Below are 12,708 nucleotides of genomic sequence, written 5' to 3'. Positions count from 1 at the left end.
TCGAACTATCGAGAGGTATAGAGTGCGTAGAATCGTCCCAAATATGACAATCTAGCCTTAGACTCGAGAATCCGTCAATTACCTACCTAGGAGAAAGTCATTTCCCTAGTGCCTTTTACCTATTTAGACAACCTTCATTAGTTTACGCTTAGCTTCACTTAGCCTAATTTAGCATCTTAGTAGTATAAAATTAGAAGTAATATCAAAACCAATTATGAATAGAAGTGCAATTAGGAACAATTACGCAACTCCAATTTAGATAGAAACTCAACTCCAATCTTTAGCTCCCTATGGAAATCGATCCTGACTTTCTCGGGTAAAAGTTGTTTCGACCACTCTTGCTACTTAGTAGTAGTACAGGGTTGGCCTCGATCAAAGACCAAACCAACTTGCCCCAAAAATCCTTCTACGCGAACGCGAGCTCTACAACATGATCGCGCTTCACAGTTATCCAAACCTTCGCGATCGCGTTCCAGCCTTCGCGAACGCGAAGGTATAATCTCCCAGCCTCGGCACTTCCTCATACATGATCGTGACACACCTCCCGCGATTGCGCAGAACAACTCACCCATAACAGACCATCCCGAACAACCCTACTCGTTTGCGACTTCTCCCACGCGAACACGAAGAACCTCTTGGTCTATCTTCGCGATCGCGAGACCATTTCTGTGATCACGTAGAACAAAAGTGTAATGACTCGATCGGTCATTTTGTATAATTGCACCCCGTTATCCCTTTTTATACTCCACACATGTATATTTATAGTTTTATGATTTTCGGGGTTGGTTAGTTTCGTTCCGGGAAGCTTTCGGGTTGATTTGGACCCTTTGATTCTTGATTTAAAAGCTTAAATTAGAAATATTTACCAAACTTTGATTTTTGTGAAAACGACCTCGGAATTGTATTTTGATGGCTCCAATAACTTTATATTGTCACTTGGGACTTGGGCGTATGCCTGGAATTGATTTTGAAAGTCCTTAGTTTGAATTGTGTTGATTTTTCAAAATTTGGCAATTTGAAGTTGAAAAAGTTTAACCGTAGGTTGACTTTTAGATATCGAGCTCGGTTTGAGACTTGAAATAGGTCCGCTATACTATTTAGAAATTGTTTGCAAAATTTGATACCATTTGAAGTTGATTTGATGGGATTCTGACGTTTAGTTGTAATTGTAGAGGTTCTTGAACTTTACTTAGAAATTCATGCGTTTTAGAGTTCAATTCATAGTTTTAAATGTTATTTTTGTGTTTTGATTGCGCAAGCGAGTTTGTATGATATTTTTAGACTTGTGTAGATATTTGGTTTGGAGCCCCGAGGGCTCGGATGAGTTCCAGACATGTATCGGAATGGTTTTGAACTGAAAATGTGTTGCTGGTGCTCAGTTATCGCAATTGCGAGCACAACCTTGCAATTGTAAAGGAGTAAGTGGGGGATAGATGTCGCAATTGTGACTTCCCCTTCGCATTTGCGAAGTCAGCATGATTTTAGCTTGGTTCGCATTTGCAAACAAATGTCCGCTTTTGTGATGATGGCCAGTTCGCAATTATGAAGTTTTTTCTCGCAATTGCGAGGATGCATGAGGTTGTCACGGTTTGCAAATGAGAATCTGTGTCGCGACATCTGCAGCTGGTACAAAGGCTGGGAGGCGGGATTTTTGAAAACATTCTCTCATGTTTGAAAATAGACTCGGTAGGAGGCGATTTGAAGAGGGGGTTTTCACCTAAAAACTTTGGGTAAGTGATTCTAATCTATTTTTAATCATATTCCATCAATATATCTTAGATTTTAACATCAAAATCATGTGAATCAAAGTGAAAATTTGTGAAACTTTGTCAAATTTTTGAAAAATAAGAAATTGAATTTTGAGAGTCGATTTGGACTCTTATTTTGAAACTAATCACCTAAATGAACTCGTGGGGTCACGATGCATACCCAACATACCAGAAACCAGCAGTTGCAACATTTAGAGAAATGATCTGAAACCATCCCGAAACACACCCGAGGCCCTTGGAACCTCATACAATCACACCAACAAGTCCCAATACCTTATCCAAATTTATCCAAAGGCTTGAAACGCCACGAAAAATATCAAAATCACGGATCGACGATCAGAATCCTTCTTTCAACTTTCAAACATTCAAACTTCGACGAACGTATCTGAATCATATCAAAACATTCTGGAATGACGCCAAACTTACGTACAAGTCATAAATCATGATACGAACCTAGTCCAAGGCTTGAAATTCCAAACGGACATCAATCACATCAAAATCCACTTCAAGTCAAACTTAGGAAATTTTTAAAACCTTCAAAATGCCAACTTTTCACAATAAGCTCCAAAATGCTCTCGGGCCACCCGATACTCAACCCGAACGTACGCCCAAGTCCGAAAGCATCATACGAACCTATTGGAACCTTCAATTCCTGATTCCGAAACCGTTTACTCAAAAGTTAAACCTTGGTCAACTCTTCCAACTTAAAGTTTCCAAATTGAGAATTTTCCTTCCGAATCAATTTCAAACTTCCCGAAATTCAATTCTGACCACATGTACAAGTTATAAAACATAAAGTGAAGCTACTCAAGGCCTCCTACTGCTGAGTGACGCGCTAGAGCTCAAAATGACCGGTCCGGTTGATATATATATATTCGGGTATTATTTTTGAAGTGGCTATACAATATTGTTTTCCAAAAAAAATGCTATGGATAAGCAGGCCCATGATTCTTTAATATCCAGGAGAAATTCAAAAATAGTCATATTTACAAGTGGTCATTCAAAAATAGCCACAGTTTCAAAAGTAATCGAAATTTAGCCACTTTTCATGTAAAGATAAATCTGAACGAAAACACTGTTCAAAATCCGGAAAAATACTCTAGTATTCGCGTGTTGGAGTTCAAGTATAATATGCTAGAAGTTCATATACATGTGCACTAATCTCCAGTATATTATGCTGGAACTTTTCGTGTTGCAGCAAATAATGGATACTTTTCAATGACTTTGCAAATGCTGGCTATTTTTCAATGACCAGTCCAAAAACTGGCTAGCCCATGCTATTTTTACTTAATATCCTGGATAACTGGGAGGCCCACGACTCTTTAATGTCGTGATGTAGGTAAAAAAATCAGAAATAGCCAGATTTATAATTTGTAATTGAAAAATAGTCATAGTTTTAAAATTGATCGAAATTTAGCCATTTTTTTATGTAAGATAAAATCTGCACAAAAACACCCTCAAAAATTCGGAAAAACTCCAGCATAATATGTTGTAATTTTATAATGTGCTGGAGTTCCAACATAATATGCTGGAAATTTATACGCAGGAGCTCCATAATCCAGCATATCATGCTGGAACTTTCCATGTGTGGAGTTTCAATATAATATTCTAGAAATTTATACATAAGCTCCATAATGCAGTATATTATGCTGGAACTTTTCGTGTTCAGCATAATAGTGACAATTTTTAATGACTTTGCAAATGCTGGTTATTTTTCAATTATCAGTCCGAAAACTGGCTAGCCCATATTATTTTCACCATTATAAATGGTGAGGACACTACGTTACTTGACATGTGGATTGTTGATTTCAATTGTTAAGGAGTCATTTAGTTCACGAATAAAGTTATCCTGACATTATATTCCTTGTATAATAATACTGGCATTAAGGACATCTGATTAAACACCCGGATTATTACACAAATAGCTGGCCTAATTCACTATTTACTTTTTCTAGCATAAAGAGAATAGGTGAACACACACGTGCTCCTTTACAACTCATTCATAACGCCAAAACAATTTCGTTTTTTTACGTAATCAAGGAATAATCATAAAACACACAGTAAAATGCAAGTCGAACAAATAACGCTTTGATCATGAACAAGTCATTTCTAGTGCAAGGCTAATTGCTTCAACAAGATCAACTGCAGATTCACCAACAATCACTTTACCAAGATCTTGGCTTTCAGCCTTTTCCTTCCAGCAGTTATAAAAAGAAATGGAATATAACAAGCAAAGGCTTATCCAAAATTTAAAGCTTATGGGTTCCTCCAACGATCTCAAGTTAATAACTAGATTCACAGTCAAATATTTATAGATCGTTCATGAATTTTTTAATACATGTACAAGAATCAGGGCAAAAGCTACTGGATTCCTCGGAACCCCCATCTTAGCCTCTAGATCCGCCACTGAGAACAAGCATTGTCAATTAGACTGGAGAAAAACACCAGTGAGTTGAAGTAAAACTAATACTCTTATTAGGGGAAATAGCCATCTATATATATTCCCAGAATCAGAAATCAACAGATAAAGAACTACCAGGTTGGTGGCGGCGATTTTACAATAACTTACCGCTCTACCTTAGCGTAGCTTAATACTAAAAAAGAAATGTCATAAACCAAAAGTGTTATTTACATGCAAGTTCTTTAGCATTAGGACTCAGGCTGCTCAGTTTTCACATGTGCAACCGGTGATCTGCAGTTTCCATTTTGAAGGTAAAGGCTGTTGGCAACAATAGAGTCACTAACCAAGCCCGCATCAACATCAAAATTGAGAGCGCCTCTAAGCTTCCGATTGCTGTAGATTAATGAAGGTTTTTCAGGTTTGAGTTAAATTTGTAATTGACATGAAAGATTTTTTTTGAAATGGAGATTGACATGAAAGATTTAGATGATGGAATTTGCAGATAGGTAAAAACCACATACCCATTCAAACGGTTATTGATTACATCCAGATCTTTCGAAGGGCTCTGATAAGCATGAGTGCTTTCTCCCACACAAGCATAATAACTTTTAGAGCTATGGGAAATTAAGGCATCCATCTGAAAGCAGAAACAAGAGATAAATGTGAGAAATAAGGGCTCATGAAAACTTGGAAGAAAAGAAGAAGAAGTGGTATTTATTCAAGCTCCTACCACTATATTATAAAATCAAAAAAGCTCAGATTTTAAAGGGAAATTCTAAAATCCCAACTGTTGCTCCGCTGGGTTAGTGAACACTAAAACTAGCAATAGACAAGTAGCTTTCTACCATCACAGGGACAAGCAATAACTAGAGAAGTTAGCAGGCCAACAGAAAATTTCATCGACTTGGCACAAAGCTATCCTCTCCGTCCCGAATAAGCATCTTCCTTTAAACAATTTTTTATAATTTCAAGTTCAAGATTCGTACTGAAGCAGGAGTCCTTTCTGTATTACCTAATATAATACTTGATAACTAGAGAAGTTAGCAGGCCAACAGAAAATTTCATCGACTTGGCACAAAGCTATCCTCTCCGTCTCGAATAAGCATCTTCCTTTAAACAATTTTTTATAATTTCAAGTTCAAGATTCGTACTGAAGCAGGAGTCCTTTCTGTATTACCTAATATAATACTTGATAACTAGAGAAGTTAGCAGACCAACAGAAAATTTCATCGACTTGGCACAAAGCTATCCTCTCCATCCCGAATAAGCATCTTCCTTTAAACAATTTTTTTATAATTTCAAGTTCAAGATTCGTACTGAAGCAGGAGTCCTTTCTGTATTACCTAATATAATACTTGACCGTCGTTCCTAATTAAGAACATGCCAGCAATAGTAGTTAGGCATAATTCAGAACCTAAATTTTAGTATATAAGTTCATCCTCTTCAACCATATAGGTATATTTCATCTATTTCTCAACTCCAAAACACTTCAGGTATGTCGAATTTAAAGCATTGGAAAAATCATTGAGAATTAACACTACCTTAGATGCTCGAAGCGGAGAGACGTAAACATTATGTACTGCAGAAACTTTCTTCGGAGACATGTCGGGGAGCTTCGGAAATGGAGATGGTTTGGGGGATGCCGGACCTTGACCTGAATGGAAACGAAGAAACAAAAAAGAGCCACAGGTTTAACATTGGTACATGAGCGAGGAATCAGACATAGCAACCAAACCAAGAGAAAAAGTATCACTTAACAAAGGCATAATGAAGAGAACTTGCCATCATTGTGGTTGTTCTTTTCTGCATTTCCAGCAGGTGCAAGCTCAACAAGTAATGGCTTCACAGAAGGAATAAACATTTCATTGTAGAATGTGATGATATCGACATGATCTGCACCTGTTCTCTGTTTTAAAACCAATTAATTTGATCAGTGATTCCACAATCAATAAGAGACTAATGTCAACAATCTAAAGACTGATCACATACCACATTGTGGCGTGCTAATGTCCAGTCAACAAAAACACTTCGAAAGACTTGTGGTTTGCACTGAGGTTGCTTTCGGTAGTTGCATATAATTTCTTTGAAGGTCAAGTTAAGTTGTGAAATCTGCATGTAGTCAAGAAACAAGATATGAAAATAGAGAATAACAGACTAACAGCTCCAATATCCCCCTCTTTTCTGAAAAACTACCTTGGCAACTCCGTAGAAAGAGCAAAGGATGATCTGATCAATATGTCGGTTGAAGAAAAGACTTGTCCTCTGACTGAGAATCTTCTGAAAAAGGCAATATACAGTCTCCCTTATTTGTTGAGAAAGTTGTAGCCGTTCAATCATGCCATTGATTCTGACAGCAGCCAACTTTACAATCTAGGTGGAACATGACGTAAAAAAAAATTAGGTTAAGTAAGCACCCTAAATAAAAGGAAATCAAATCTCCTAATCGAGAAAAAAAGCATATAGCATATAAAAAGAATGTCTACCTTGCCAAAGAACACATTTATTGCTGTCTCAGCACACGTTTCCCCTCCACCACCAGGGTTTGGTCTAGTTGGGCTGTAAAAGTTCAAAAGATCAACCCTTTAAAGCGAATACAAATCCCTGAATTGAAGAGTAAATAAAACTAAAGAATCCAACTATAAATCAAAATTACCTTGCGAATGCAGACTGCAAAGCTGGAGGGGGAAACTTTGATTTTATATTGTTGAGAGCCAGAAAACGATCCTTCACAGGTGATGTGAAGGAATTTCGCTCAACCAAAACACTGCGATATTCGGAACACACTTTCTTTGGCGACCGGATATCACCGATTTGACCTAATAAGATTAATTTGAGAGAAAGTTAGGTTACTTTTCATCCAAAGAGCCTAAAAAGGCATAATTCAGAATTAATAAGTCATTTCATTCAATGAAGCTTCGAGATTAGGGGCAAATATGATACCGTTAGGGGCCAAGTTGTTCTTGTGTAGAGAAGGCAGTGGCGGTAAGCTTCCTGAAGAAAGGTTTATGTGCATTGCAATTGCATCCAAGGATGGCATTGGTTCAGCCAACAAGCCCATGCGATTGATTTCTGCGGCAAGTGATGGTTTTGCGACAGCCAAAGAGTTGTACATTGAAGATCCCTTTTCCCAAACCATGCTCTCCAAGAGTCGTTCTTCAAGTGAATTCAAATGTCGTCTCAGTTCTCGAGGAAGACTTTCTTCATGCCTGATGAAGCTCTCTATCACCTTACTGAGATCGAAAGCTGTGATTCCTGTTCTCTCTAAGACAGCAGGAAACAGCATAGTAACTGTTTTGTGAGTGGCAAGAACCAGTTCAGCTGAACAGGCGAGCATACATCTATGAAACCTCTCATTCGTTAGCAACGAAGTTAAATTGCTCCCATTTAAAATCTGGGATTCTGCAGTGCACATAGTCTGCAGAACCCTATAATACAGCTTCAAAGCCTCGGATCTACGTTGCTCTGCCCATATGTTGTCCATTAAGCTCGTACTTTGCAGGCTCCCACCAGCTGCACAATGTTCCGCAGGACCACTACTTGGAAATATAGCCTCGAGAATAATCTGAGCTCTCCGGATCACGTCAGCTGTTACATCTCTGTCACAGGAGGACAAGAATCTCTCCAGCTCTGCTGAAGGTTTTGGTTGTAGCGGAGCTATGACAGTACGCAACCACCTGGCAGTTGTCATCGCTGTGCTTACAGGTGTAGCTGCTGTCATCTTTGAGTTAGCACAATTTGGAGAACGGTAAGGAGAGAGTGTACTTGTAACCGTTTTTGCTGGGGAAGCCATTGCATCAAATTTTCTCTACACAAACAGAAGACAAACAAAAATGGTTTCAAAGAGTGCTTACGGCATTATGGCCTCAATAAATCAGGAAGATATCCAACAAACCTTGATTCCATTCATGTTGACTGCACCTCCAGACAAGCTTCCTGACCCTAGCAAGCTATCCTCCTCATTGACAAAAATCCTCTCATCCAATTCACCCTTGTTCTGTATTGCATCACTGTAATCCTTCTCCAATATACTTACACTGGAAGATAAACATGATTCTTCCATTAAATCTTCAAAATAGGTTAAACCATCTGCAATAAAAATTCTAACTTTCAGTAAAAGCACCGACTCGGAGAAAAGGCGAGACATCAGTGATTTTGAGACAAACCTGTGTCAAGGTTGTCCAGGTTCTCCGTCCTAAATTCTGAAGCCAAACAAGGTTTCTTCTTCAACTTTTCTGTTATTAGATTGTTAACTTTGTCCATGGTCTCCCTTAAATCATCTATTGAGGTCTGATAAATTTTGCTTAATGATGCAAGCAAGTCCACTTTGTCTCCTTTCTTAACTGTAACAAAATCAGCATTAGCACAAGGTCACAACAGGATCACGGAACAGAAGTTGAAGAGGTATTGGACCAAAACCCTACTCTTTTAATGCTTAATATACATAGATAATTACCAAACCGCGAGGAGTCATTGATGTTGAAATTTCTGAAGCGGACAGGTACATGTATTATTAAGATTGCCTGCACAAGGTTTTATGAAGCCAGTAGTCAGACACATCAAATATCTCATAAGAGCAACATGGTACTATCCAATCCATAAAATGGAGAATGATTAACTGTTATGCCACTGATGTCAAAGACAAAAAGAGTAGAAATGTGCCAAGGTCCAGCTGGTTTAAATGCAAAGTTGTAGCTAAAGCAACCTATTGGCCTCATATAATTTATCAATTTCCAAAGAAAAAATGTTGTCTCCATTGAGGTCCACCTTAGCACGTTGACGTCTGTATTAAACAACACCTAAGTAATGCGAAGCACCTAACCTAACATGGACCTATTTTAAGGGCTTCAACACACCTTTAGCAACATTGCACACAAGTTATACTGTCTATAACGCATGACCAGTACAACATGAACATATAAACAAAAGAAATCAGACAATCCAAACATTCAACTAAATTGTTGAGAAACTTACCAGCACTGAAACTAAACCATTTGTGCATGTCACAAGGTCCTTGAAGCGGCTGAATACATGGATGCGAAGTGAAAGAAATAGCAACCAGCCAAAACGATAATATTGCGGCAAGTGGATAGCAGAATTAGAAGTAGCAGAGGGCTTATCTTCGTTGTTACCACTAGCCAGAAACAGTTCTTGGTACGCTCGCTTGTAGTACCTAAAAACATAAGGAAATGGGAGGTCACGTTGGGTTCAGATAGCTGGCTCATTCATACTCTTATCTTAGTCATCTGGGCACGTTCTGTATTAAAGAGAAGACCCTAAGATAGGAAAATACTATCATGCCCCTCAAGATATACAAGCTAAGCACCAGGAGAAACCAGACAGGATACTTGGCCTACTGCATCAAATATGACGTTCAAAAGATTTCTTATATCAAACTAGATTAAGATTATGAAGTTGTGCAGCAGAAATGCTTAATCTACCAACATTTAAGATACTGTAAAATACCACAAAGCTTCATAAGTAGAGGAAACTAGTGCGTGAAAGAGTACCCACTTGCTTAAAAGGCTCAAATGCACGAAGTTGGTCTGCAATTCCTTTGCCTAGTACAACAATTTAAACAAATAAAAAGTCATCAATAGATGCTTAAAACAACAAACAAAAACATAACATATTACTAACTACAGATAGATTTCAACTGAGCCAACAGAAACGTAAATAGCTTCAGAACACACGACTAATCCTCCACAACATCATTACCTCAAGTCTCTTCTCCCAATCTGAACCGTACAGATTGCTTAATGTTGGACCAACTTTTAGAATAAATTGCGGAAGTTCTTTGAAGAAGTCTACAACACTACAACAAACGAAACATAATTAATAAGAACCTCGATAAATCAAGACTTCTACACAAAAACAAATAGGATACTGAAAATTAGAAAAAGAATACCCACTTGAGTTTCGCCCCCCGTAAAATCTGGCACAAAGAAAATGCATTTCCTTCATTTCCATTACTCGAATTTCCCGCTTCCTTCTCACTTAATCTCTTTACCGAGTACAGAACAAACACAAACCAATACCGTTCAACTCCCTCCTGCTGATCAAGAACTCAGAATCAATTCATAGTATGCATTTTCATATAAAATTTGGGTAATCAAACAAATTTACGATATGCAAAACAAAGAGAGCATATCACGGGAATTACCGTTATAACTCCAATAGCAGAGTTATTTGACAGTAAAAGATGTTTACTGTCATTAAACAGCTTTGTTGCTTCAGTTACAAAGCTTTCACCCATGGACAAACCATTCTGTAAAATCAAACAACAAATGTTAAAAATAAACAAAAATATTAAATAGAAACCCCGCTTAAAGAATTAATTTGAACACACCATATCACAAAAAGTTTTTTTTTCATGATTACGGAATACAAGAAAAGAACAAATTGCAAGAATAAATAACAAAAAAAGGTCCCTTTTTCAAATAAAAAATATGGATAAAGGAATACAATTGTAAAACAAAAAGTGGAAAGTAATTAGGTGTATGGGGTTTCACTTAAACTGTATAAGAATTACAAAACTAAATAAATGAACAATCTTGTAACAACAAATCAACCAAAGAAAAATAGAACAAATTTTGTTCTTTTAACTGAAGCAAGAATAAAATTTGAAAGTAAACAAAAGAATCAATTTTTAACTGAAGCACTCGGGAACTAATGTCAAAATCAAAATCAATGAAATTGGAATTAAAACAAACAAAATAAACAAAGAAAAGGAAACACAAACAAACAAACCTTGCAGAAATCTGTGAATCGAACTTCAAGAGAATCAACACCACCATTCTCTTCAGAATTAGAACAATTATTCAGCTCCACCATCTTTATCAATAATTGCAAAAACAACCCCAAAATCTGAAAATTTTGCACTAAAGGCAACAATAATGTATCAGATCTGAAGAATTAGATCTGAATTAGTGAAATTCACACAAGCCAAAAAGAACCCTAATTTTCTCCTTGTTCTTATTTTCACTTTCTCTTTCTATCTCTAAAGCTTTCTTTGGTTTTTTTGCTTTTTTTTATTTGTTCTGTTCTGCAGCTATAAACCCTAACTTTAGCGCGGGAAAACGTAAATAGGTGATGTTAAATGTTAATGTCCATACATAGCCGACTAGGTGAGGAAAGCAACGAATCAGAAAGTGACACGTCTTTATCTGTTAGGTTTTTTACCGCCATTTCCGTGGACTCCCGCGAAAATATACCGTTTGTTGAAATACTACATTACACGGATTTGCCCGTTACGATTTATTGTATTTATCCGAAACGGCTTTCCTATAGCTTTGGTGTTTTTATTTCAAAAAAAAAAAAAAAATGATATGATTTGTTTACTTTTCTGTGAAAAGATTCAGCTAATAAATTACAATGTCCAAATGTGTTTTGTTGCTTCTTTTGTAAAACTAATAAGGAGCTTGGTACATGTGTTTTCTTATGAGAATTTTTCATAATTTTCATATTCCTGTCACAATTAATGTGATGGTATTCAGATTTCAAGAGAAACAAGTTATGTTTTAACCATAATTTTTTATATGTCATTTAAATATTTAGAAGTCTTATTTTTCTTAAATTCTATTGTCAATTAAAAAATGACATATAAATTGAAACGGGGAGAGTAGTGTTTATATTATTCTATAAGGCCTAGGACTGATTTGGACAAATCTAGGCCCATAAATGATCTGGACATTTGGCCCAATTCACAAAGGCCCACAAACGGGCGCCTATTTGCAATTATAGCACTTTGCTTTCTCTCTTTTTGTTGAGGAAGAAAATGACCTCTAAGAGACCCATGGGAGACTATATTATTATTTATGGAGAAATGATATTGTACAGCCACTTTCAAGAAATATATAAAAAATATATATTCTTTGTATATTTCTTGTATATATACATATTCTATATGTTATATACAAAAATTATATAAATTTTATATATTTTTTCGACTACCTAATGTAAATAATTTCTGGCACAGGCTAAAAATGAAAAAAGTCCTATATTATCACTGCTTCTCGATTATTTTTGAAACTGTAGCTATTTTTGAATGACCACTTGTAAATCTGGCTATTTTTGAATTTCTCCACTGTGGATTGTAATATGTCAAACTCTTTTTAGTAAGTAATATAAAAATCCTATTAGTACTAAAAAAAAAAAAAACCAAGGTAGTGTTCGGATTGGGCCACAGCGATGGACACTTTTAGCATAGTGTGTCGCCTAGTATCGTTTCGCAAAAAAAGTTTTAAATGGAAAATAATGCGAAGTAAATGTCAATTTAGACATAAAGTAAAGCCTTAAAATTAGCACGGTCTGTCCCATATTTAAACGAGAATAAATTCACAAAGAGCTACTTTTCAACCCCTATAAACTTCAGAATATTATCGTGAGCTTCACTCGTGAAACTTGAAACTTCATGACAATATATTTTTCAATTACAAGATTGAAAAGTGGCTAGCCCACTCAATTATCCCTTTATAAACCCAATTGAGGCAATATATATACCAACATCAATTTCTTCTTTTCAGTAATTTCTTCTCTGAT

At 36.5% G+C, this 12,708-nt stretch overlaps 1 protein-coding gene across 4 annotated transcripts; it reads right to left on the bottom strand.

Annotated features, from left to right (window-relative positions):
- Nucleotides 1–4,042: 4,042 nt before the first annotated feature.
- LOC104224783 (retinoblastoma-related protein 1) lies at nucleotides 4,043–11,226 on the bottom strand. Of its 4 annotated transcripts, none has more exons than XM_009776488.2 (18): nucleotides 10,918–11,226; nucleotides 10,331–10,435; nucleotides 10,080–10,222; nucleotides 9,886–9,982; nucleotides 9,682–9,728; nucleotides 9,142–9,340; nucleotides 8,624–8,690; nucleotides 8,334–8,510; nucleotides 8,063–8,256; nucleotides 7,111–7,975; nucleotides 6,824–6,986; nucleotides 6,654–6,750; nucleotides 6,364–6,540; nucleotides 6,160–6,279; nucleotides 5,953–6,076; nucleotides 5,712–5,824; nucleotides 4,692–4,807; nucleotides 4,043–4,563 (listed from the first exon to the last, which is right to left on the bottom strand). In XM_009776488.2, exons 1-18 carry the CDS (start codon nucleotides 10,999–11,001, stop codon nucleotides 4,419–4,421), a joined length of 3,033 nt encoding a protein of 1,010 aa, XP_009774790.1. In that variant the 5' UTR covers nucleotides 11,002–11,226; the 3' UTR covers nucleotides 4,043–4,418. The 4 variants fall into 4 exon arrangements, with proteins under 4 accessions (XP_009774790.1, XP_009774792.1, XP_009774791.1 ...); XM_009776490.2 differs by having other exon boundaries at nucleotides 6,654–6,726; XM_009776489.2 differs by having other exon boundaries at nucleotides 10,080–10,219.
- Nucleotides 11,227–12,708: the final 1,482 nt, after the last annotated feature.

The sequence above is a fragment of the Nicotiana sylvestris genome, chromosome 1 (assembly GCF_000393655.2).
Source record: "Nicotiana sylvestris chromosome 1, ASM39365v2, whole genome shotgun sequence".
NCBI lineage: Eukaryota > Viridiplantae > Streptophyta > Magnoliopsida > Solanales > Solanaceae > Nicotiana > Nicotiana sylvestris.
This window is presented reverse-complemented; position numbering and strand designations above follow the sequence as displayed.